The 22,368-nt window shown below is 52.0% G+C and overlaps 2 protein-coding genes across 2 annotated transcripts in view; both read right to left on the reverse strand.

Moving 5' to 3' along the window:
- Window positions 1-1,982: 1,982 nt before the first annotated feature.
- LOC136718412 (pinopsin) lies at window positions 1,983-4,732 on the reverse strand. The gene is made up of 5 exons (XM_066696133.1): window positions 4,312-4,732; window positions 3,696-3,878; window positions 3,402-3,547; window positions 2,858-3,097; window positions 1,983-2,447 (listed from the first exon to the last, which is right to left on the reverse strand). Exons 1-5 carry the CDS (start codon window positions 4,670-4,672, stop codon window positions 2,304-2,306), a joined length of 1,074 nt encoding a protein of 357 aa, XP_066552230.1. The 5' UTR covers window positions 4,673-4,732; the 3' UTR covers window positions 1,983-2,303.
- A 1,802-nt stretch (window positions 4,733-6,534) lies between these two features.
- The window catches only part of doc2b (double C2-like domains, beta), a 129,185-nt gene continuing 113,351 nt past the window's right edge, over window positions 6,535-22,368 (reverse strand). Inside the window, exons 11-17 of the mRNA XM_066695538.1 lie at window positions 18,495-18,569; window positions 18,110-18,219; window positions 13,062-13,188; window positions 10,771-10,928; window positions 10,023-10,104; window positions 9,736-9,832; window positions 6,535-9,554 (exon numbers count right to left, since the gene is read on the reverse strand). Coding sequence (XP_066551635.1) covers window positions 9,418-9,554; window positions 9,736-9,832; window positions 10,023-10,104; window positions 10,771-10,928; window positions 13,062-13,188; window positions 18,110-18,219; window positions 18,495-18,569 — 786 coding nt within the window. The 3' untranslated portion in view covers window positions 6,535-9,417. The remainder of the gene's footprint in view (window positions 9,555-9,735; window positions 9,833-10,022; window positions 10,105-10,770; window positions 10,929-13,061; window positions 13,189-18,109; window positions 18,220-18,494; window positions 18,570-22,368) is intronic.

The following is a 22,368-nucleotide window of genomic DNA, read 5'->3' on the forward strand; positions in this document are numbered from 1 at the left end:
CAAGACAGAAAACAGGAGACACTTCTTCACACAGAGAGGCGTCACAATCTGAACAAACTCCCCAGCGATGTGGCTGAAGAGACAATTTGGGAACATTCAAAAACAGACTGGATAGGATCCTTGGATCACTTAGTTATTAATGGACACCAAACGAGCATGACGGGGCAGATGGCCTCCTCTCGATTGGACACTGTGTTATGTTTTTATGTTCTACTGAAAGCAGGAAGTTACATCAGAAGGTCCTGGCCAAACTGTCAGTTACTCTTCTCACCCACCAGAGGTCACCCTAAACCCTTTATTTATTTACACAGTGCTGTGAGATCCCCTCTGTTCCACCTGTGGTCAGTGATTTCTTTCTCTTACATAGTTTATATCTGGAGCTCCCTGTCGGTGTCATGTGTGAGAACCAGCGATCAAAGCCACCTGATAGTGGGCATGGAGAGCAGTCCACCTCATACACAGCATGGTTACACAGAGGTTAGCAATAGTGGCCTGACAGTTCAGTATCCTGTACACATTGAAGACCTCATTTTAATGCAGCTGTTACTATCAACATTTGTCATGAGGAAGTAACTAAACTGGTTTTGTTTTGATCATGGGCCATGTCTCCTTGCTGCCATGTGTTCAAACATCAAGACGCAATCAACTCCGGTTGTAGCAAGACACCTTGTCATATCTTGCCAAACGATGCCATTAATACGATGGAAATTAGAAAGTGTACTTCTTGGAAATAAAGGCACAATGAAATCTGCTGCTTTAGCCGAGGCCTCATTTATTACAATCAACAACTTGCGTCACATTTGTGTTATTAATGTCATCCCAGTTGGGGTGACGCACTAAGCTAATATCTCCTGTGAAAAGGGCAGCCATTCGCTTCTTTCTACATTTGTTTTGCTTTGAAGTCTAATCGGTTACCTCTAACTTCACCAGGGTGGCGATGCAGGCATTGCTGTATTGATGTGAACGATGTTTTTTGTAATGGAGACGTGGTTTCAGAGGACAACCACCACCAATAAACCTGTTCATGTTGTGTAGATGTGTCGAGTCCTCACGCTGATCTGTGTGCTTTAGGAAAGGGTGACTCTTTTCACAATCAATGTCCCTGATTGCCTTATTGAGTGGTTTGGCAGCTACTGTGCCTTCCTGTCTATTTCTGAAAGAGGCGGCGATGTGCTGAGTGAGTTCCTGCTCGGCGTGCGCCATGACTGATTTGCCAGAATGATGATGTATTGGGAAGACCGCTCTGATGAAGCACGCCGGGGACGTTAATTAATGTCACACCGTGCTGGATGTCACAGAAATGTAACAGTAAAACGTACAGGCCTTATTTCTCTTTCAGGTGGAGGTGTGTTGACATTGGCATGCTAGACAACTCTGGCTGAAAGAGAACTGCAGATGACACACTTTCAGCATGCAAAAATAAAATGCTTTTCATTACCAGGAGGGTGTAATGAACCCATATGCAGGGTGCTGTGTATAGCAATGCTCTGACACTGATTTGCCTTGCCTGCCCCCTTTTCTGTGCAATACTGTTAGCACAGTCGGTCTATAGAGAGGAGAGGAGGTGACATGGCGGACTGAGAGTGTTGTCTGTCAGAAGTGTAGCACTTTCCCTTTATGCACTACAGTATGTGAGTGTTGAAACGTGTGTGAGAGGCGATTAGTCACAAGCTCTGAGTGTAACCTTGGATTGCTGCCCAATAATAATGATTGCCACTGTGCAAGTTGTGTTATTTTTCACTTCAACCTCCTCTGATTCTGGAGCACGGACTCCATGCGGTTGTGTTCCAGAAATGGTTGGGCTTTAGTCATCTTAAACAATCATTGATACCTGAGAGCCTGAAAGAGCTGCCTGGCTGTCATGATCACTGGTTGCGGTCTTGCCGAGGGGGGGGGGGGCGGATCTTGCTGCAGGACAGGAAATCTGAACGGGAGAAATGGCTTCTGTGGGTTTGTGAATTAACTGTGACAAGCAGGACTGCACAACTACATCTTTATTGAGCAGCACAGGTCTGGTGCACTGAAAACCAAGCGGCTCTTCGTCAGCAGCTCCGACTGGGTCCCCGGTGCCAGGCTGTGTAACTGGCAGCCAGGGTGGGAATGAGTGGGTCCGGGGGGGGTGGGGGGGGGTTAGCAGGCAGCGGGCAGAGGGGCAGAAAACAGAGGAGTCTAAGTAATGTGCTACATCATGTGTAAGACTGAAAGTGATGCTTGAGTGAGAAAATGGCTTCAGGCTCCATCACCGGCTCTCGGACGCCCGGCCAGTCCGGTGGTTCACAGGCAGTGCGGTCCGCTGGCGAGAGCTATGCCGGGCTGACCTTGCCGCCCCCCCCCGACGACACGGAGGTCACTTCGGTCTTGCTGGCGGCGCCCGAGGTGGTGCTGTCCTCGTCGCTGGAGAAGGGGTTGCGTCCGCAGCACACCGTGGTCAACATGCAGTTTCGGAACTGGGGAGGGAGAGAGCGGAGCGGGTCAGAGCGAGGCTGTGCCGCCAGGACTGGGGGGCACGGGGGCAGCGAGAAAGACAGGGAGCTGAGAAGTGAGTCTTAAAGCCCGATCTGTGTAAACGAATCACCGGGTGCAGGAAGTGGATTTGAGATAACCGTGTTTGTTGAGTGACCTGAAGTGTTATAGCAGTTACTTTGCAGCCAAGTGTTTTTATTTATGCCCGGCTGCTGTGTGTAAATCCTGTGCATCAGTGTCGCAGTGTCGCCTCCTCTTTGAGAGCTACGGTGAGAGGGGCAGCCCGGGTGACAGGGGAGGCAGTGGGGTCAGGTGTGAAGTGTGAAAGCAGTGACCAGTGAGTGTGACCAGTAAAGCCAGTTCTGGCTGGAGCAGCACAGTGCGGTTGGGGCACCTGTCTGTTCATGAAGACGTAGATGATGGGGTTGTAGACGGTGGCGGTCTTGGAGAAGTAGGAGGGCATGGAGGCCAGGGTGGGCTGGATCACGATGTCCTTGTCGATGGCCACCACCAGGGCGAAGGTGGTGTATGGCAGCCAGCACACCAGGAAGGCCAGCACCATGGCGATGACCATGCGGGTGACCTCCCTCTCTGCCCGCTGCGTCGTCTCCGACTCCTTCTGCTGCGCGGCCACCTGCGGGGGGGCAGGAGATGTCCATGAGGCGGCTCTCCAACCGTCGGTTGAGCCTTTTCAATCCCCCCCCACTACTGACACTGCAGACAGCACTGATCGCTATGAATACCTGAACAGGAATGTGGAGCTGGATTGGGCCCCAGCAGCCACACACACGCGCACCCACACACACACACAAGCACACACACGCACCCACACACACACGCACACACACGCACACGCACAAGCACTCACACGCACACACACACACACACACTGACATGCGACACTGCGGGGGGCTGCGATGGGGGCAGCCGGTACTCACGGCTCTGAGGGTGACCAGCAGGGAGCTGTAGGAGAATATGATGACGCTGAGGGGCATGACGAAGCAGGTGACGAACAGCATCATGATATAGGAGTTGTTGTTGGAGCCGCCGGTGTACCAGTTGGGCCCACAGGACGTGCGCAGACCTGCAGAGACACCGGGCTGGGTCACCATGCGCCGGACCGGGCTGCTGTGCAACCCCGAACCCCAGTCATCCCCCCCACCCACCTTCCCTGCCCAAGCCCCAGTTAACTCTCCAGGAGGTTTTGACCCACTGCCTGCTGCCAACCGTACCTTCCGGGACGTAGCTGCTCCATCCGAACAGGGGCGGCATCGTCCAGATCAGAGACCACACCCACGTGAACCCGCAGCCAATCACAGCGTGCCTCTGCTGGAAGCGGAAGTCCCCCATTGGCTTGCAGATGACGATGTAGCGCTCGAAGGCCAGGATGGCCAGAGACCAGAGCCCCACGATCCCTGAGAGAGAGGCGACAGGAGGCGGGTCTGGTCACTGTCCGCCCTGCCGAGTGCCCCCCGCCGGCCCCTCTCACCCGATCTGCCCCAGTGATGCCAGTCTCATGTGCTGCTCAACGCTCCCCTCTTCATTTCACAATAATTGTAATTATCAATCTACAGACACTGACCTCCAGTAACCCCTCTGGATTCATCTCAGAACCCCTCTGTTTGTTAGACATTGTTTCTATACTTTATTTAGGCTTGTTGTATTTAGGCCTTTGTAAAAGGTCTGCAGATCTGTAGGGACACGCACACGCACACACTCACACACACACAAACATATGCCCTCTCTGACAGACACACACACACACACAGCCTCTCTCACACACATTCTCTCTCACACACACACACACTCGCAGCCCCCTGCCCGACGCTCTGGGCAGAGATAACCAACCTGTGAGCGACACCATGAAGCCCTCGAACTCGCACACTGTCCGGCCCAGGATGAAGTATCCGTTGATGTTGTTGGAGAAGCTCACGGTGCTGCCAAAGAAGGTGACCAGCAGGTCGGCCACGGCCAGGTTGAGCAGGATGTAGTTGAGCGGCGAGCGCAGCTTCCTGTAGCGCAGCGACACCAGGATCACCAGCCCGTTGACGAAGGAGGCCAGCACCACCACCATGCCCATCAGCACGGCCACGGCCACGTACGTGCTGCGGGGGGCCTGGTAGGGCCACTGCGGGCCGTCGAAGGGCCCCGGCGTGCCGTTCTTCTCCAGGGGGGGTGCCGTTGGGGTGGCGTTGGCCGGGACGTGCATGGCGGGCGAGGAGAGGAGAAATGCGTGTGTGAGAGAGAGAGAGTCGGAGCTGCCGCTGGATCTCCCGTCAGCAGACAGAGGGCGAATAAAGAACAGCCCCCTTTTTATAGTGGCCGGAGAATTACCTTGATATCCCCCCCCCCCGGCAGTGCCCTGGAGGGGTCTGTGACTAAACCAGCACTCAGCACAATCTGTGTTGATCTGGCATAATCGGGTGTTTGTTTGCTAAAGCGCCTTAGAGACCCTTTCGTAAGCTGGGCACGAATCCCACTAAAAACGGCGGCAGGGCGGGGCGGTGGCGGTCAGGCCTGAGAGGAAGCACCGGGCAAGTGGTGGCTCAGAGTGATGGGCGTGAAGCCAAGGCAACTGCAGTTTTCAAATAAAAATTATTATATATATGTAAGTAAGAATTACATTTCAGAGGCTGGGTTTAATCCACAGCAACTGTCACCGGCTCCAGTTTGTACATTTGTGTTTTTCCACTGGCGCACTCACAGGGGTGCAACAGCAGATACTGCTGGTATTCGAACCCACAGCCCTGTGGTCACAAGTCTTCAGCCCTGCCCGTGGTCCTCAGTGGGGGACCCCTGCCCGGCTGGGACTGTGTCTCTGCACTCTGGGGGAGCGAGGGATACACAGCGGTGACGGGAGAAGTTCAAAGTCTGCAAGGAGAGAGTTATAATCATCTCAGGAGACGAGCTCAATCACAGTTAGTGCTGCGGTCTCGCACCCACAGCTAATCCCTGCCGAGCTCGTTAAAGCCCGAGCACTGAGCCTATTAAAGAGCCAGGCGGCTGGGCAGGAAGGAGGGCCCAATTCAGATCCCTCTTGGCCAGAGACACGCTGTGTGAGGATGATACTGTGCAATGCCCAGTCTGTGCCAGTTTCGCTCTGCTGCTGTGATATAGATGTGTTGTGAAGAGAAGACAGGACTATATACAGACAGGCGACAACTTAAAGGAAAAACCTGAATAAATGAGTGGAGGAACATAATGAATGCAGATGCCTCCAAACAGGTGTACTGCATGATACAATTATGCAATTGACATCCTATCATGCTCTATGGCATGTATACAAATGCTGAGCAGCCCAGCTAACCTCGATTTTGGATCCAGATGGCAAGAGGAAAGGATCTAAGTGACTGTGAAAGAGGGGGCATTATTGGGGAACGAATGGCAGGAGATGCAGTCACACAGACGCTCAACTGGCTCATGTTCTGGACAAGTGGGCGAGTCCATGTGTGGGACACCAAGAGAACGGGACAGGCCTGACTGCTGGACCCCTACAGTGAGGGGGTCCGGAGGCTCTGTTATGCAGTGGGCGGCATTTTCCTGGCATGGTTTGGCCCACTCGTCCCTTTAGAGGGAAGGGTCACTGGAAATCATGACAGAGTGATTCTGAGTGATCACCTTCATCCTGTGGTGACACATTTCTGTCCTGATGGGAGTGGTCTCTTCCAGGATGACAATGCCCCATCCACAGGGCACGAGGGTCACTGAATGGTGTGATGAGCATGAAAATGATGTGAATCATATGCTATGGCCTTCACAGTCACCAGATCTCAACCCAATTGAACACCTACAGTATGGAAGATTCTGGACTGACGTGTTAGACAGCGCTCTCCTCCACCATCATCAAAACCCCAAATGAGGGAATATCTTTGGTGTCCATCCCTCCAGTAGAGTCCAGAGACTCGTAGAATCTGTGCCAAGAGCACTGAAGCTGTTCTGGGGCTCGTGGTGCCCAACACCTCACTGAGACACTTTATGTGGGTTTTATCTTTAATTTGTCACCTGTCTGTATATACATGAAAATACGAACATATACGGTGTTCGTGTGTTAAAAAAAGAAACCAGACACAGTTTTTTCTTTCTTTTTTAGTTTTGTTTTCCACATGCAGTCACATCTCCAGTCCACAGGACAGTCTGACAGGCAATGCGATAGCGTTCAGGTACAAAAAGTTTGTCTGTGAAGAAAAAGACTGACATTCCTGTAGCGTCCAGATTTTTTTTTCTTTTTTTTTTTCTTTTTCACAGAAAAAAACAGCAGTATCAAACATTTAGCAAATTTGTTGCATGACAAACCGATACATCTGCATGCATTTCCTTATAATATAGAAGTCAAGTACAAAGGCAAACAGATTGCAAAAAAATTTCACAAGTGTGGCAGGGTGGGACACCCCGCCTTGGGACTGGCCTGACAGCCAGTGAGGGGATGCCCGGCCCCTGGGGTGAGGGACCAGTGAGGGGATGCCCTGCCCCTGGCCACTCACTGTAAACACTGCACTGCTTTATACCACACACACAATATTGGGACAGCTGCCCTTTGTGGAGGAAACATGAAAGCAATTGGCGAACGCCGCTTACCCATGAGGACAGGATCTCGTCATCAACGCACAGGGCTGTGAATAAAGTGTCTGACCAGAGAGCTGGGGAACAGCGCGACACAGTGGGGTCAGGGTGTCAGATTCAAGTGTCCAGTCTGCTGTCGACTCCTCCGGATCGCTCAACGGGCAGACTGGACACGACTGGACTCGGATCCTAACGTTAGCGAGCACAAGGTCAAATGGCCGCCTTGTTCCTCTCCTTCTGGTCGCTCTTAGGTTCAGCACACTAAGGAGGGGGAGGAAGCACGTGGGGCAGGGTTTTTGTGTCCTCCAGGTGTGGTGACACAGTGAGGGTCTGTGCAGGAGGGGACTGGAGCTGAGCGGTGGGAATAACAGGGGCCCCCAGGCCTGGCCAGGGCTACTCTGTTTAAAACATCAGTGAGGGCCGGAGGAGGGGCCCCGAGTCAACAACAACAACCCCCCCCACAGCGCGTCAGTTTACATGCTGTGCTCGACTCACAGAGATCGATTCTTGCACTGGAGAGAAAACCACGCACTCAATTCCTCCTCTTTTGCTTTCTACTCTACGGAGAAGAAAATAAAATCACAACGATAAGGGGCTTCAATAAATGGATTGAATAAACATCCCTGTGTGCCTGGGGAGACTGGGGGAGCGGAGACGACGGCAGAGGTACGAATCTGTCTGGTTGGCCATGAGAGGAGAAGAAAGTGAACACGGAGGCCCCAGTCCTGCAGCACTAACGGCCTGAGTCTGTCCCCGTGCACCGGGACTACTGGGTGTGACTCAGATCAGAGATGAATAAATATTGAACCATCTGCAACTATCCAGCTCCCTGTGTCTTCCCCGTGTCCTGGGTTAATTAATGTCACGGAGCAATTAAACTCCGAGCGAGAATCAATCACCTCCTCTCAGGCTGCGGGCTTTAATGCGACCGTCCCTCTCCCTGCGCTGATCGATCAATATGCGATCCTGAGGCTCTCTGTCCCCCTCCCTTATGAGACTGAGCAGGTGAAACAGAGGAAACGGGTGGCACATGATGAACTGGGAAATAAAATGGGAAATCAAGGGAGAGAGAGAGACAGAGCATATGTTCTGCCTCTCAGCTCAGCCACCAGAGTTTTCCCTGTTTCTTTCACAGGATGAAAACATTCATAAATATAATTTTTGAACATGATCTCCATTCCTTCCTCAGGTTCACCTGGTCACTGAGGTCTCACTATAGATGTTATCTGCTCTCAGTCGGCTCACGAGCACAGTTGCACTAGTCTGGACGACACCGGATGAACAGAGCGCGTCACTTCTGCACCGAGAGAACCACTCAGTCTGCACACAAACCTCTCCCTGGTCGGTGAACGGCCTTTATTGAGCGAGTTTATGTGATATATTGCAAGCCAGAGGGTATTGATTAGCCTACAGACCAGTCGTCCTGAGCGCGGCACTGCCAGGCAGCCATGGGGCTGGAAATCAGTAGCGTCGCATATATTCCCACAAATCGAACTTTCTGCGGTTCTCCAGCTCCGCGTCTCCTCTCTGTGTCCGGGGTTAATTCATGTCAGAGCAAATAAACGCCCTGATGAGCGCCGGTGTCACAGCCTGGGGCTGAAGCTTCCAGGACACGTGTGCGGAGGGGGGGGGGGTGAATGACTGAAAGAATTACTATATATATACAGAGAGAGAGAGAGAGAGAGAGAAAGAGAGAGAGAGCAGACACTGTGATGCAATGAACAGAGAGGGCTTAAATCAGAATGACAGGGCTGATGGAGACAGCGACGGACAGAGCGGTGAGGATGTGAAGGACAGAAACCATAAAAACACACTGTTTCACACTAAACACGTGTGTGTGTGTAAATATACATATATATGTGTGTGCGTGTGTGTATTACAAATTCCAATTCAGTCGCTTGTCTCTGCGCTCGTTGAAATGCAGGAGAGCCCAAGACAAGGGCCTCTCAGCCCAGCTTCTCTGGAAACGCTGATGGCGATGGAAGTCAGCAGATCCCACAGGTGCTCCCTTTCGTTTCCATGTGACAAACCCACCAACCAACCAGCAAACAAACAAACAACTTAAACAAGAATAGATAAACAGACAAACACTGACAGTGGAAGACGGGGGAGTCCTCAGGGAGAGAGGGAGGCTGGGCCGGGTTGTGCGTCACTTTACATTCAGAGGCACCACACATCCGCCACAAGAAGCGAGACACAGATGCTGGGCCCAGTGGCCTGACCTGCATGTGTTACAACATGGGAGTCACAAGGGGACTCCCTTACACCCTGTGAGTGAGTGAGTCGGGGGAGAGAGTGTGAGAGGGCAGGGGTCCGCATCTCCCTCACAGAGCAGGGCGATGGAGCTGAGGGAACCACAGGCCGAGCTGCTGCCAGTCCAGGAGGGGTGGGGCCTCAGTCGCTGAGCACAGAGCCAGGCAGTTCATTGGTCAGCGTGTGCCAGCGCTCGATCTTCTTGTCCTTATTTTTGAGGCAGTCGAACCAGTGCTTCAGCCGGTCCCCATGGGCGTTGATCCCCAGAGACACGCCGCCTGAAGGGGGCGAGAGGGCAGCATTACACACCGTGCGACACCTCGACCCGGCGAGAAACAGCAATCCCACAACCACAAGGACACAGACGCTCGCGTATCAACACCGGGCAGAGTACATTACTGCGTCCAGGGTCTCCCTGGCTCTCCATGGGTGTCCACCTGCTGTAGGAGTCACACTCACCTATGAAGTCGTTGGACTTCCCGATGTCGTAGTCCCACACTGTGACCTCTAGGGTCTTCTTGGTGAGGTCAGCGTGCTTGATGTCATAGAAGAATTCCTGTGGGGGGGAAGGCAGCAGTCAAACTCTGTCCAGAGACGCGTATCCAGAGACACCCTGTTCCAACTTTCTTTGCCCAGCTGACAGGGTTTTGTAATTGGCTACAGTGGCAACTGAGATAGTCAGCAGCTAGGGCATCTGGGGGGCATCTGGGGGGCATCTGGCGAGTGGGTAGGGCGTGGGGGGGTACCTCGTTAAACTCCGGGTTCAGCGTCTTCTTCTTCACGGTCGTCTTGTGCTTCGATTTCTTATTCTCGTCGGGCTTCAGGTACCTGCAGGAGCAGAGAGCACTGCGTCTCACACTGTGCCACCCCAAACCCACACACACACACAACCTCACACTCACACTCACACACACATGTTGGTGCCACTATCATTATGAGGACTCTCCATAGACATAATGACTTTTATACTGTACAAACTATAGATTCTATTCCCTAACCCTAAACCCCCATAAAAAACTTTCTGCATTTTTACATTTTCAAAAAAACATCATTTAGTATGTTTTTTAAGCATTTTGAATTATTGGAACATAATGGCAATGTCCTCATAAACCACCGTTTTTGTATAATAACCTTGTAATTACCAGTTTGTAACCTAAAAAAAACCTCATAAACCACATAAACCAACCCACTCACACACACACACACTGACACTGACACAGACACTGACACAGACACTCACACACCACCGTGGCCTGGAGCTGCCTGTCTGTGCCTCTCCAAGCCTCCAGCAGGGGGCGCTGCTGCCCCACAGACAACCTCAGTGGAGATGTGCGTGTCTGTGTCCAGGAGGAGATCACAGCTCAGTTCTGTCTGGGCTTTTGTGGTATGTGTGTGTGTGTGCGTGTGTGTGTCTGTGTGTGTGCGTGTGACTGTGTGTGTCTGTGTGCGAGTGTGTGTCTGGGGGGCGTGGGGGGGGCGCTGATCCACACTCACGTCTTGACGTAGGGGTCGGAGAAGCCATTGGCGTCCATGGCGGCCAGGTGGGCGCAGCGGATGATGCCCACCACCAGGCCGGCCTTCTGGGAGCTATACTTCAGGGAGATCATTATGCGCCCGCGCTCCTCCAGCGACTTGTCGTCTGTCTTGTCGATCTGCCGGGACAAGAGGAGACATCCGCCTGGGTCAGGGGGCCCATCCGTCACAGGTTCCACCTGTGTCCCTGCACGCCCACCACGGACCCGGCAGGTCCCAACAGGACTGCGCTTTTAAACAGAGAGGCTGCCACCGCAACAGAGACGGCTCCGGAAACAAACAAAAAAAAGAGATGGGTCGAGAAACACGTTTATTGATGTAAGTATGTATATATTTATTCATTTGCTTTATGTTATTCTTTTCAACTGAATACTAAAGTGAGTTTGAAGCCCCCCATGTCAAGGAGACTCACCCACCCCTACAGACAGACAGACAGACTTCTAACGACCCCTGTGAGCTGCTGATTAAGGACCTGCAGGCTGCCTGGGGCTGCTAAGTGGCTCCACGCAGACCGAGGGAGGGAGGAAGGGAGGGAGGGGGAGAGAGAGAGATAGAGAGAGAGAGAGAGGTGGAGGTGGAGAGAAAGAGAGAGGTGGAGGTGTGGCGAGAGAGAGAGAGGTGGAGGGGTGGAGAGTGAGGGAGAGAGAGAGAGGTGGATGGATAGAGAGGTGGCGAGAGAGAGAGGTGGAGAGAGATAGAGAGGTGGAGGGGTGGAGAGCTGTCTGTCTTTGGATCAACACACTTTATGTCCTGAAAAGGCTTCTGCTCCACGCCGGCAGCACCGCGGCTCTGCCTTCACCGCACCGCTGCCAAGAGGAGCCGGACAAAGGGAAGGAGGGAAGAAAGCACGAGAAGAAAGGAATTAAATGCTTTTCTTCAATTCAAGTGAAGCAGAAGGCGCCTGTTCCCTGTTCAATATCTCATCAAAAAACACTTCGGTGGCCGGGTGTATAACTAAATAATTAAAATCCCCTGGTCCTTGTCGTGGCCCTCGGCCCAGCACGCCGAGAGTGGGAACCAGGGACGGGTGGCCTCGGGGTGATGCGCCCGTCGGGAATCAAGCGCAGAGAAGCTGTAACTGTCGACGTTCGCTTCACTTCAGAGGAATCCTGGACGTCAAACATGGAAGCGGCGCTGGTTTTTGGTCAGGATGTCTCGTGGCTCTGGTTTCTCCCACACGTGTGGTGCCTGCGCAGACCACCGCCTTGACTCAAATCAATCAGTCACTGCGCTGGGGTTTGTGTGTGTGTGCGGCGCTGCCCGACACCCAGAGACTGATACTCACCCGTCTCTGACCATAGACAGGGCCCTGAGCAGCGGCCGTCTGCCGTGATGATTGGGCATCGCGTTGCCGGTGCCGCAGCGACCGGGTCATCAGTGCGATTCTGAGAGCGACGCGAGTGTCTACCAGCACAAACTGTTTTCCACACAAACTCTCCCTGTTTAGGCAATTCCAGTTTGCTGCTTTACTCATTGACTCACTCATTAACTTAGTTACTCACTCACTCATTTACTCACTCATTGACTTAGTTACTCACTCACTCAAGGCTCTGTACAGACACACAGTTTTCATGCTCACACACTGATGTCTTTCAGCCGTTAGCTCTTAATTACAAGATAAATGACCTATTTTGAAATTATTATTATTATGTGTATTTACTATAACCTGCAATGTCTGCAGTGTGTTGCTGTATTGCGGTCGGTAGGTGGTGGTGTCGGCGCTGGCAGCGGTTCTGGCGCTGCCCGTGGCCCCGGCGGTCTCCGTTGACTCGGCCCGGGAGGGAGAACGATTACACTCCTCTCAGAAGTCTTAGAAGCTTTTCATGGAAAAAAAATCCATCTAAAACCGAAATCAGCACAAAGAGTCTGACAGGAAAATGACTTAATAACGATCCTGCGCCGAGGTCTCACTGCGGCTCATTTCAAACGCTCTGAGTCTCGGTGCTGCTGTCGAGTCTGTGCGTCTGCGGGTCCGGTGAGTTCTGTACGGGCCCGGCAGCTGGGCAGGACCGCGGCACGCATCTCAGCTATTGTGCGACTCTTCCCCACAGAGGTTTTTACCGAGAGGAGGCAATGATGCAACATAATATACATCACATGTAATAGGAAGGTATTGAATATATGACCTGATTCTCATCTGGCCATAGCTGACTCTATAGAATCACAAAGAGAAGGTAAATACATACATACAAACATAAATAATAGAAATAAAAATAAAGACACATTGTGAGACGGCATGGAGACAGACTCACCGGCAGCTGCTTTTCCAGACAGATGTTGAAGTTCTTGGTCTGGTTGGGCTTGAGCTTCTTCAGGGGGATCCGGGTCTCGCCGATGAACTCGTTGTGGCGGAACTTGTCCTCGTCACACACGGAAATCCTGAGGGGAGAGAAAGAGAGAGAGGGAGAGAGAGAGAGAGAGAGAGAGGGAGAGGGAGAGGAAGAGAAATAGAGGGAGAGAGAGAGAGAGAGAGAGAGGGAGAGGAAGAGGGAGAGGGAGCTGGTCAGGCACACAGGCAGATTCCTGAACTGCGGGATGACACACCAGGCCGTCCTTCCCCAGATACACAATATCTCTTCCTGAGGAAACCCACGACATCCTCAGCCCTGAGTCCGAGTCTGAAAACAACGCTGCTCTGATTTACTCCCGAGGCTCACAGAAGCCCCAGAGCTCAGTGTCTCAGTCGGGCCGATTCATAGGAAAACCCAACTAATTCTGATAATCCCCTTGGTGTCGCTCTCATCTCGGGGTTTCCTGTTTTTCAGCTGTGATTTGCGTAATGAACACGTTGTCTATCTGTCACAGGGAGGTTTTAGAGTGTGGCACAGGCTTCAGTGTACAAGACTGCACCCGTACAGACAGACACAGACACAGACACAGACACAGACACAGACACAGACACACAGAAACACACACAATAGAGACAAGTGTGAGAACTAATGAAACATTTGCATTACAAAGGATTTTATTTAAAACTGCAAATCTTCCGATACAGAAAAATTAGCTTGATGGAATTATTAATTTGTTTGCCACTCTGCCTCACTGTCAGGGGGGTGCGAAGCAGGAACGGCAGAGATTGACAGGAACCAGGCGGATAGGAGAGGGTGGACCGGCGCTTCCAAGCTCTCCACGCCACGTACTGCCAAGCCATGCACAAAGCCCATTGTGCTGTAAATGTTCCTACTAAATTACTTAAATGTACTAATACCAAAGGTCTAACACTGGGATAACACAACTGTGACACAACACCAGGCAACAAAGGGAGCACAGCTGCACGAGACAGTAATGTGGCCTCGCGCTTCGTAAACAATAATCGGATGCGATGGTGACGTCGTGTCCTCTCTCTTATCAACGTGGAGTAAACGAATCTGCGAAGTCTCGGCCTCCTGTCCCAGTTAGGCGTGCGTTCGGGCTGGTTTCGGCCTCAGACCCAGAAGCCTGAGCTGCTGAGCGTGGAAGCGACAGAAGCGGGCGATGAAAGGATCAATTATCTCTCGTCAGCAGAGGAGCTTGATTCAAGAGACATGAAGGGGATCAAAAGCATGTGCACTCTGCTGGGAGAGATACTGTGTGTGTGTGTGTGGGGGGGGTAGCAGACTGAGTCTCATACAGGTGTGTTTGCTGACCTTTCTTAAAGAGTGAAAAGTATTTATTAATACAATGAACTGACAACACACAAGGCAGGGGAGTGTAGAACTCAACACACACACAGGATTTACTTTCACGGCCTTGAGATATTTCCTTTGGTTCAGTTCTCTGTTGCCAGGAGTCTCGTGTCAGGGCTCGGGTCGTTCAGTTTTGATCTATTCTGGTCGGCCTGCAATAGTCAAAGCATTCACATCCATCCTCGCCTATTAAACCCAGAGCCTCTCCAATCGCTCTCCAAACAGAAGCTGTTTTCCCGACTTCAAAAGGACTCTGGAAACTCCAGCCCGTTACTCAGAGGGAGCGGAGGGGGAGGGGTGAATTGAAGTGAAGGGTAATTGTGAGTAATTGAGCTTTTCAATTAAACAGCTGCTCAGAGTTCTGCCGATTGCCCTTAGAAGAAGTTCCAAGCAGGTCAGTAGAAAACGCCAATTATTTAATTAGCGCGCCACACGGGAACTTCACCACCGCAGAGGGGCACCAGTTACTGGTGGCACCCGGTCCGAGGAAAAGCCTGCATCGAGTCCATCGGCATTTCGAGGACAGGTCTACATGGGTCGATACGGTTCACCTGCAGTCTGGCCCAAATGCTGTGTTTGTTTCTTATTGACTTAATTCCCAAACGGTCAATCAATACAAATTAAAAGCAGTTGCTCTTTCCGTTGTTTAAAGCTCCTGCCAGAATCAATCAGACCACAACTCTTACCACAAAGACAGGGACTCATACTAATGCAAACTCAAGTCCTTGCTCACCTGTGGATCACGTCTCCACTGTACAGTCATATAACCGCACAGTTCAGGTTCTTGAGCACTAACTCATACCAACAACTGAGACAAAGACACGATCTGTAGTCTGCACACACTGAACACTGAAACACTGAAGCTTATCACCGGAACAAGTTTACCTCGTTCCCCATTCCAATTAATTAATGTAATTGTACTCTTAATTGAAACCGCCCGGGGTAAATTCAGATCAATGACTAATACATTGCAACAGTGCTTTATTTTCCACCAAATGTGTCACGATAAAATCTAATACCTGTTCCTGCTCGGCAATTAGTCTTCCACGCTAATTGCAACGATCAATATGCAAAGAGAAAGATACACACTCTTTCCTGAGAGTGGACCTCATACGGGTTTTAACCAGTTCCCGAGTCTGCAATCACACAGCCAGCCTTGAGAGCAGAAGGCTTTCATTTAAAATGTTGCCATTAACGTCTTGTTTATTCCCAGCCGCCTTCCTGTCGCAGACAATTCAAATTCAAGACGCGTCTGAGAGCCGACGCAGCTCCGGCACAGACTAAACTCAACTGTACTGTGTTTTTTTTTAAATAACAAGAATAGTTCCTCTCCTGTCTCTTCTTTCTCCCATCTCCCTCGGTCATCTGCAGGAGCCAGACATGTTTTTCCAGAACACGTGCCTTTTTAATATCAGAGATCTCATTTAGACGTCTTTGAATCAACCCCAGAGTGAAAATTAGACTGGCACCCGCTTGACACCGCCGCGCTAAACGCCTCCATTAGAGCCAGTGAACCACAAGAGGAGCCACTGTTTTTAATAACTTCACGGTATAAGCGTTTCTAAACCTCTGCAGAAGCCTCACGCGGCTCGCAATTAAACTGTCACCGCAACGAGCTCCCGAAGTCGTCTCGGCACTCCGGAGGGAGAGAGCGCGAGGGGACGGGCCTTTGTGTTATTCAAGGGAAGTGGAACGCTTCCTGTGTGTTTGTTCTTGTTAGGAGCTGACAGAACGAGCTGAAATTAAGGTAGGAAGCGCAGGAGGTGTGCGCGGCCTGAGCGCGGCGGAGGTGGGTTTGAGGAAGCGTTGTTTACTCTGGTAGTTGGATTAATGGATTTTATTGAGCTTCAAAACCGCCAACGACAAGAATAAAACCGCAGGGAATCTCCTCGGTCGTTTCACACCGACGGATACACAAAAAGAAACAAGAAAAAGTACTCTGAGCTCCTCTTTCAGATTCCTGCAGACATGTATCATAGGAGCTGCTGAGCCCGTTAACCAACCCAGTCTGACAAAACTGCCCCCGGTCTGCAACACAGAGCCCAGGACACATCTGGACACACCTGGCCGGGGCTTCAGGAAGGGGATTAAGACGGATACACTCCATTAGAGATGTGCGGAGGTCCACCTGGCCCGCGAGATAAGAGCGGCGTGGGAATAAACCTCCCCCGTCTATCAGGTGCTGCTCTCTGACATGACGAGATGTGCGATTTATACACCAGCACTGCGATGCGTTTAATGAACTCCTGTATTACCAGTGCTATCGATCGCCCAGTTAGAGGATCACACACTCGATATCGCATCCGGACACGTGATATTGATTTCTGCCACCCGGGCTTCTGCTACAGCCTTCAAAACGCAACGCAACGCAACGGACACGGATCCACCGTGAACACGGATGTTACGAGCCTCCAACACGGATCCTGCTGCCACACAACTGAGCTGCCACTGGAGCCAGTAGGGGCTTACCATCACAGCATGTCGGGAAACTGGATGACAAATATATCTGCATTTCCTATTTGCCGCACATCTGCAGGAACAGAGTGAATAACGTCTGCCTCACCCAGCCAGTTCTCTCCTTGTCGAGCCGATTACAGTGCAGAGACGCACGATGCCCACAGGTGTGCACAGATGTGAAAACACCGTGTGTAACTTCCTATTGTGTTGTGTCCGTCTGAGCTCCAGCAGTAATCATCCGCACAAAGACGGCCTATTGCCGATGTCTCTTCGCCCCTGGGACGCCAGGAGAGAAGGCCCGGCCCGGGAGACACAAAGTTGCCCCGACAGAGCTGTCCCGGGCAGCACACGACTCCCCTCTCACAGCACAGGAGCCTCGGGCCACGACAGAGATCGTCTCCACTGTTCCTTCACTCTGGAAGAGGCCGAGCCGCCCCCTGGCAGGTGGGATTCGAGCGCAACGACGCTCTCGTTCCACCACTTTAATGTCAACAGCAGCCCGAGCGGGACTGGCAGTTATTGATTTGCCCGCGTGTTTATCTGTGTATTCATCCACGCGTCAGGAAGACTCCCGGTCCCCTGGCCAGCGGTGTCTCGCTGCGCTGCGCCACGCTGCTGATGAGGCCGCTCTCCGAGGCCGACAGAGGGGATTCTGTGTTTCCATGGAAACTGGCGAAGACCGCCTGGAGAAAGGCTCGGCTCCCGACTCCCCCACCGCCCAGCCGGCGAGCCCCGAGCATCACGACACCGCTGCCGCTGCAGGTCTGCAGCCCTCCAGAAACATATTTTTACACTGTACTTATTTTCCTGACACCACACTGTCGTTTAGGGGTTTTCCTTCACGAAGCTAATAAAAAAAAGGATGAAATCAAAACTCAATCTTGTCGAGATTCTTTCCCGACGCATAGTTTTAATCAAGTCTTATTCTCTAATTAAGCTGTGCGTGCTGGTTCTGTAGAGGAGAGACGGATCTCGGCCGGCGCTCTCAAATGTGACGCACATTAATAATCAGGCCTCGATGAAACAGAAATTACTGGGGAAACAACAACAAAGCCGTTCAATTCAATCGACTCCGTCTTCCACCGGGACGGGATAACGACCTCGGCGGGGCGAGGAGTTGGCCGAACTTTTGGGGGTCGGGATCTTGGCAAGGGGGTCAGGGTCTCGGCGGGGCCTACCTGAGCGTTTTGCGGACCATGTCCTCATCTGTAATGCCATAGTATGTGAGCGTCTCGTTCCACACGGGGTTCAGGGTGTTTCGGAGGGTCTTCGTCCGAAGCTTGTTGGCCTGGAGGGGAAGGAGAAAGGTTGTTCGAGTTTCTTTAGGGTACTGGCAGGGCGGGGGGGGTATTACAAGCTTGTCACCTTGTCTTCCCGGCCGCCGGCCCCACCCAGGGTCTACTTCGACGCAGATGAGCCATACGGCTGCTTCCACCTGTCATCAATTATTTAACGAGCATCTGAAGAATGGGACGTGGAAGCTGCGCATCTCTGCGCGTCTGGGACTAAGGAAGGGCGCACCAAGGAGGAGAGACAGAAAGAGAGGCACAGGGTAAAGATTACCTTACTGGCTCCGGGCAGCAAGTGCAGCTTGACATAGGGATCTGACAGCCCATTGTGGTCCATCGGCTTGAGCCCCTGTGGGGGGAGAGAGAAAGAGAGGGGGGGGGGGGGGTGAGAGAGCGGTCCTGTCCACAGCGCGTGGGCGTGGCCCTGAGAGACACTGACTGACAGGACTGAATCGCGGGGCTGAAGAACTCCTTGCTGGTCCCTGATGGAAGAGAAAGCTGTCCTTAATTATAAAAAAAAGTAATTATGTTTAATGATGTATTTTGAATCTCCTGCCAACGAACCTGCAGGACAATTGATGTCTCAGCCCCCCCCCCCAGTTTCCACGCATCTATAGATCCAGACCTCCCCAGAGTGCAGCCCAGGTTCCCCCACGACTCAATAAAGCACCACGCCTCTCCGCTTTCAAAACAACTGTCTGTGAAGTTCACACAACCCGTGGCTCAGAGAGTCCTGGAGATGCTCAGAGTCACTGCCCCCGGGCGCGGCAGTGGGGGGGTGGGTTATTATATCCGGCTCTGGGACTCGGGGGAACACAATATGAACGAGCAGGACCTGACCAGTGCCAACAGCAGGTCACTCAGAGAATAACTGAAGCTGCGCCGCCGCCAGCATCCCCGACGAGCCGCTATCAGTTCCTTGGCTCAGAGAGAGAGAGGAGGTCTCCGGAGAGATGAACACGCAGGAGGGAGAGAGAGAAAGCAAACGAAAGAAAAGAAAGGCACAGAGACACCGAGCTGCTACTGTGGTGAGGAGGAATTAAACACAGCTGCCCAGTGTGTCGATTGATACCCCTTGTTTGAGGATTGACACGTTTCCAAAAACGGGTGACCCACAACAACACCGCCACCGAGACCTCCAGGAGTCTGGCCCAGGGCTCGCCTCGGCATATCCGACCCCCACCCTCACCAGGAGAATGAACACAATGAACTCCCCCCAAAGCAAAAACAACCACACAACCAAACACAGCAAACACAAAGCCCACTGCTGGCAGGCATTCCCATTAGGACAGGCTGAGATGAGAATTGGTTTCAGCCGGTCGCTTAAGAAGTCTAACAGATGGAGGAGAGAAGAGAAGCTGATGGGATCGATATCCGACGCGCTTTTAAAAAGATACCATCGCCTTATTAATTCACTTCTTCCTTCACTCTGATAGTTAAAGCCGGGTGTGAATTATCCCACCAGCCCTGACCCCGGTGCTGCCAGCTGAGCCCATAACTCAAGCGTTCAATATGTTTGTTCCACATGTCGCATTAAAAAAAAAAAGAAAGGAAAGCTGTGAAAGTGTTTGTGAAAGACGCCACTTCTGATTTTCTCACCAGATTCACTTGTTGTCTATGTTGACACTGTAAACTGTCAGAGTGGTATCACCCCCCCATGTCAGAGGGTATTTTTGCATAGCGAGGCTGTCACTCTTTAGGGCCGTTCGGGTCGGCCGTTCAGAACTGGTCCCGAGATCTGGGAATCTGAGGTCAGGCCACAAGCGATATACACCTTATTAACTGTACGGGTCGGAGAGAAATAACACAATAACTGAGCCGTGTCGTTTACAAAAAAGGAAAAGGAATCATTCACATCTTCTCTTGCAGTTAATTTCTTGTCAACACATTAATCGCCGCCGCAGCGAGAGTCCCGGCTGAGTACGCGCTGAGAAGCTACAATGGATTAATTCCTTATTTCCCCAGAAAGAGAGAAAGACTAAGATGATATTCTCCCGGCAGACCTTTCAAACACGTTCGTCATTAAATCGAGACGTCAGCAACTTTTAATTGTGCACGGCGGCCCCCTGTGCTGGATTAGGTCCGCTGCACTCCGACACACTCCTCCTATTCCACGTGTTTGTACTGCTTCTTCTCCAGATGTGAACACAGGGCACACAGAGAAGTGAGACATATTCAGTGTCTAGTATTGATTCTGTATATTGTCTGTAATACACTGGCCTGAGCAGGGGGATAAGGCTGCCAGTCTTCTCTGAGAAAGAGGGCCTCAGCAATCAAGTATTTCCCGCTACTTGCCAATAAAGGAGAGCAGAAATAAAAGCCATCTATGGTCGTTAAGCAGTTCTGCTCATTTTCTTTTCAAAGCATCATTAAGAAATGAGTGAAGCGATGTCTGGAGCTCAGAGTCGGAGGAGGCTGTGTGGAGATGCTCGGCAGCGCAGGGTGGAGATGGATAGGACGGCCGCAGGTGTACACGACTGCGCTCTTCACAGCGGGCCTCACCTTGGCTCCGGATCCCGCTGCCTCTCAGAGCGACCGGGAATCCATCAGCCGCCAACCCCCGGCGTCTTACAAATGGAAAAACAACAGCTCAGACTGCGATGGAGCCGGTGATGCCGGGGGAGATGTACCGAGCCGGTGACGCCGGGGGAGATGTGGGTGACGCCGGTACTAACCCACGGCATCACGAAACAAAACTGGTATTGTTCCATAGAGCTCAGATGGAGTCAAAGGTTGGCGTTGCTAATTCATCCTCTCCGGCTGCGGCTGTCGACTGGCACGCTGTCCAGGCTGTAAATTATCCTAAGGGGACGTTATATTTCACAGCATTCATTCTGATTTCCTAAATGGGCCTGCATGCCTCATGGTTCACCCTGAACAGGCAGTGGCCTCCTCTGTGTGTCAGCAGCATAATTCACGAGAGACAGAGGGAGAGAGAGAAGAGGCATTGACAAATCATGTGTCCTTCGTACAAAAGAAGAGCGATCGGAGACACAATCGCAATGCGGGTGGAACCGAGGTCAATTTGTCTTTCGCACTGTCTAACTATCGCTGTTATGTATATTTTTTAACAGACAGAGGCAAACCGTTCCTGTTGTGTGATGCCACAGACCTGTAGCTTCAAACCGGCGGTGTTGACATGCTGAGAAGAACCGAGATGTCAGGGTAGGACCTCTGTCTGGCCGCAGTCGCCGTGACTATCAGGGACCGTAACGGCGCCGGGTATCGGCTGAGGAGACGATTGCCCTGATTCGAGGGAGAGAGCGGACAGGGCTGGATTAACAGCCTGCTTTAATGCCGTCCTGATTGCCGTGTTGCCGGTGAATAGGCAGTTGATCATAATTAGGGAGGTAGGAGAAATGGACTGTGCCGAAAGCAGATGTGCTCACCGGATCGGTCTGTCTAAATGCCAGCCTCTCACACCCAGCCATTCATACCAATTTCCCCCGCGCTGCCCTCCCCGGCGCCTGCATCTCCTTTGTGTGTCTCTCCCCGCTCTGCCTCTGATAAACGCCGGTGATCAGGTTTAAATCCCTTTATCTCCGAAATTGCCAGCTGCCGGCACGGGGAGAAGGGAGCGACGGGGCCCTGGCAGACACCGCTAATAAGGACAACAAGAACACAAACAGGAACACGAGCTCATGTGGTTGTGTCTCTCTGAGGAAAATGGATCCCCCACTTAAAACAGCGGGCTTAGATGTGCATCCCGGTTTCCCCCGTACAGAGAATAATATGGACACACGGTCTGAACGAAGCCACCCCAGAAACCCCGCCCCTTTCAACACACCTCGGATAATGGCACTGGAGTACACACTCTGCCAGACCCTCCTCTCGGTTAATGGGCACAAACACGCACCCAGCAGGTCCACTTCAACTCAAGTGGCACTCTGATGTCTTTATATTTGGAATCAAAGTATTATTATTTCAGCACAAGCGTATTTGGACCAGCAGGCTCTGTTTGACACACTGTGCTGCGATCTTCCCTCCAGCACAGGGGAGAGACAACGCACTGAACTATGCACTGCGCACCCTGGCCTGAAACATCAACAGCACACGGCAGAGGAGGCGGTGGGTCCCCTGGGGCTGAGATCGCGGTGACCTGGGCAGGGATGGGTTAACTCTGCCGGGCCCATGTCAGGTTGATTGAT

The sequence above is a fragment of the Amia ocellicauda genome, chromosome 22 (assembly GCF_036373705.1).
Source record: "Amia ocellicauda isolate fAmiCal2 chromosome 22, fAmiCal2.hap1, whole genome shotgun sequence".
Lineage (NCBI taxonomy): Eukaryota > Metazoa > Chordata > Actinopteri > Amiiformes > Amiidae > Amia > Amia ocellicauda.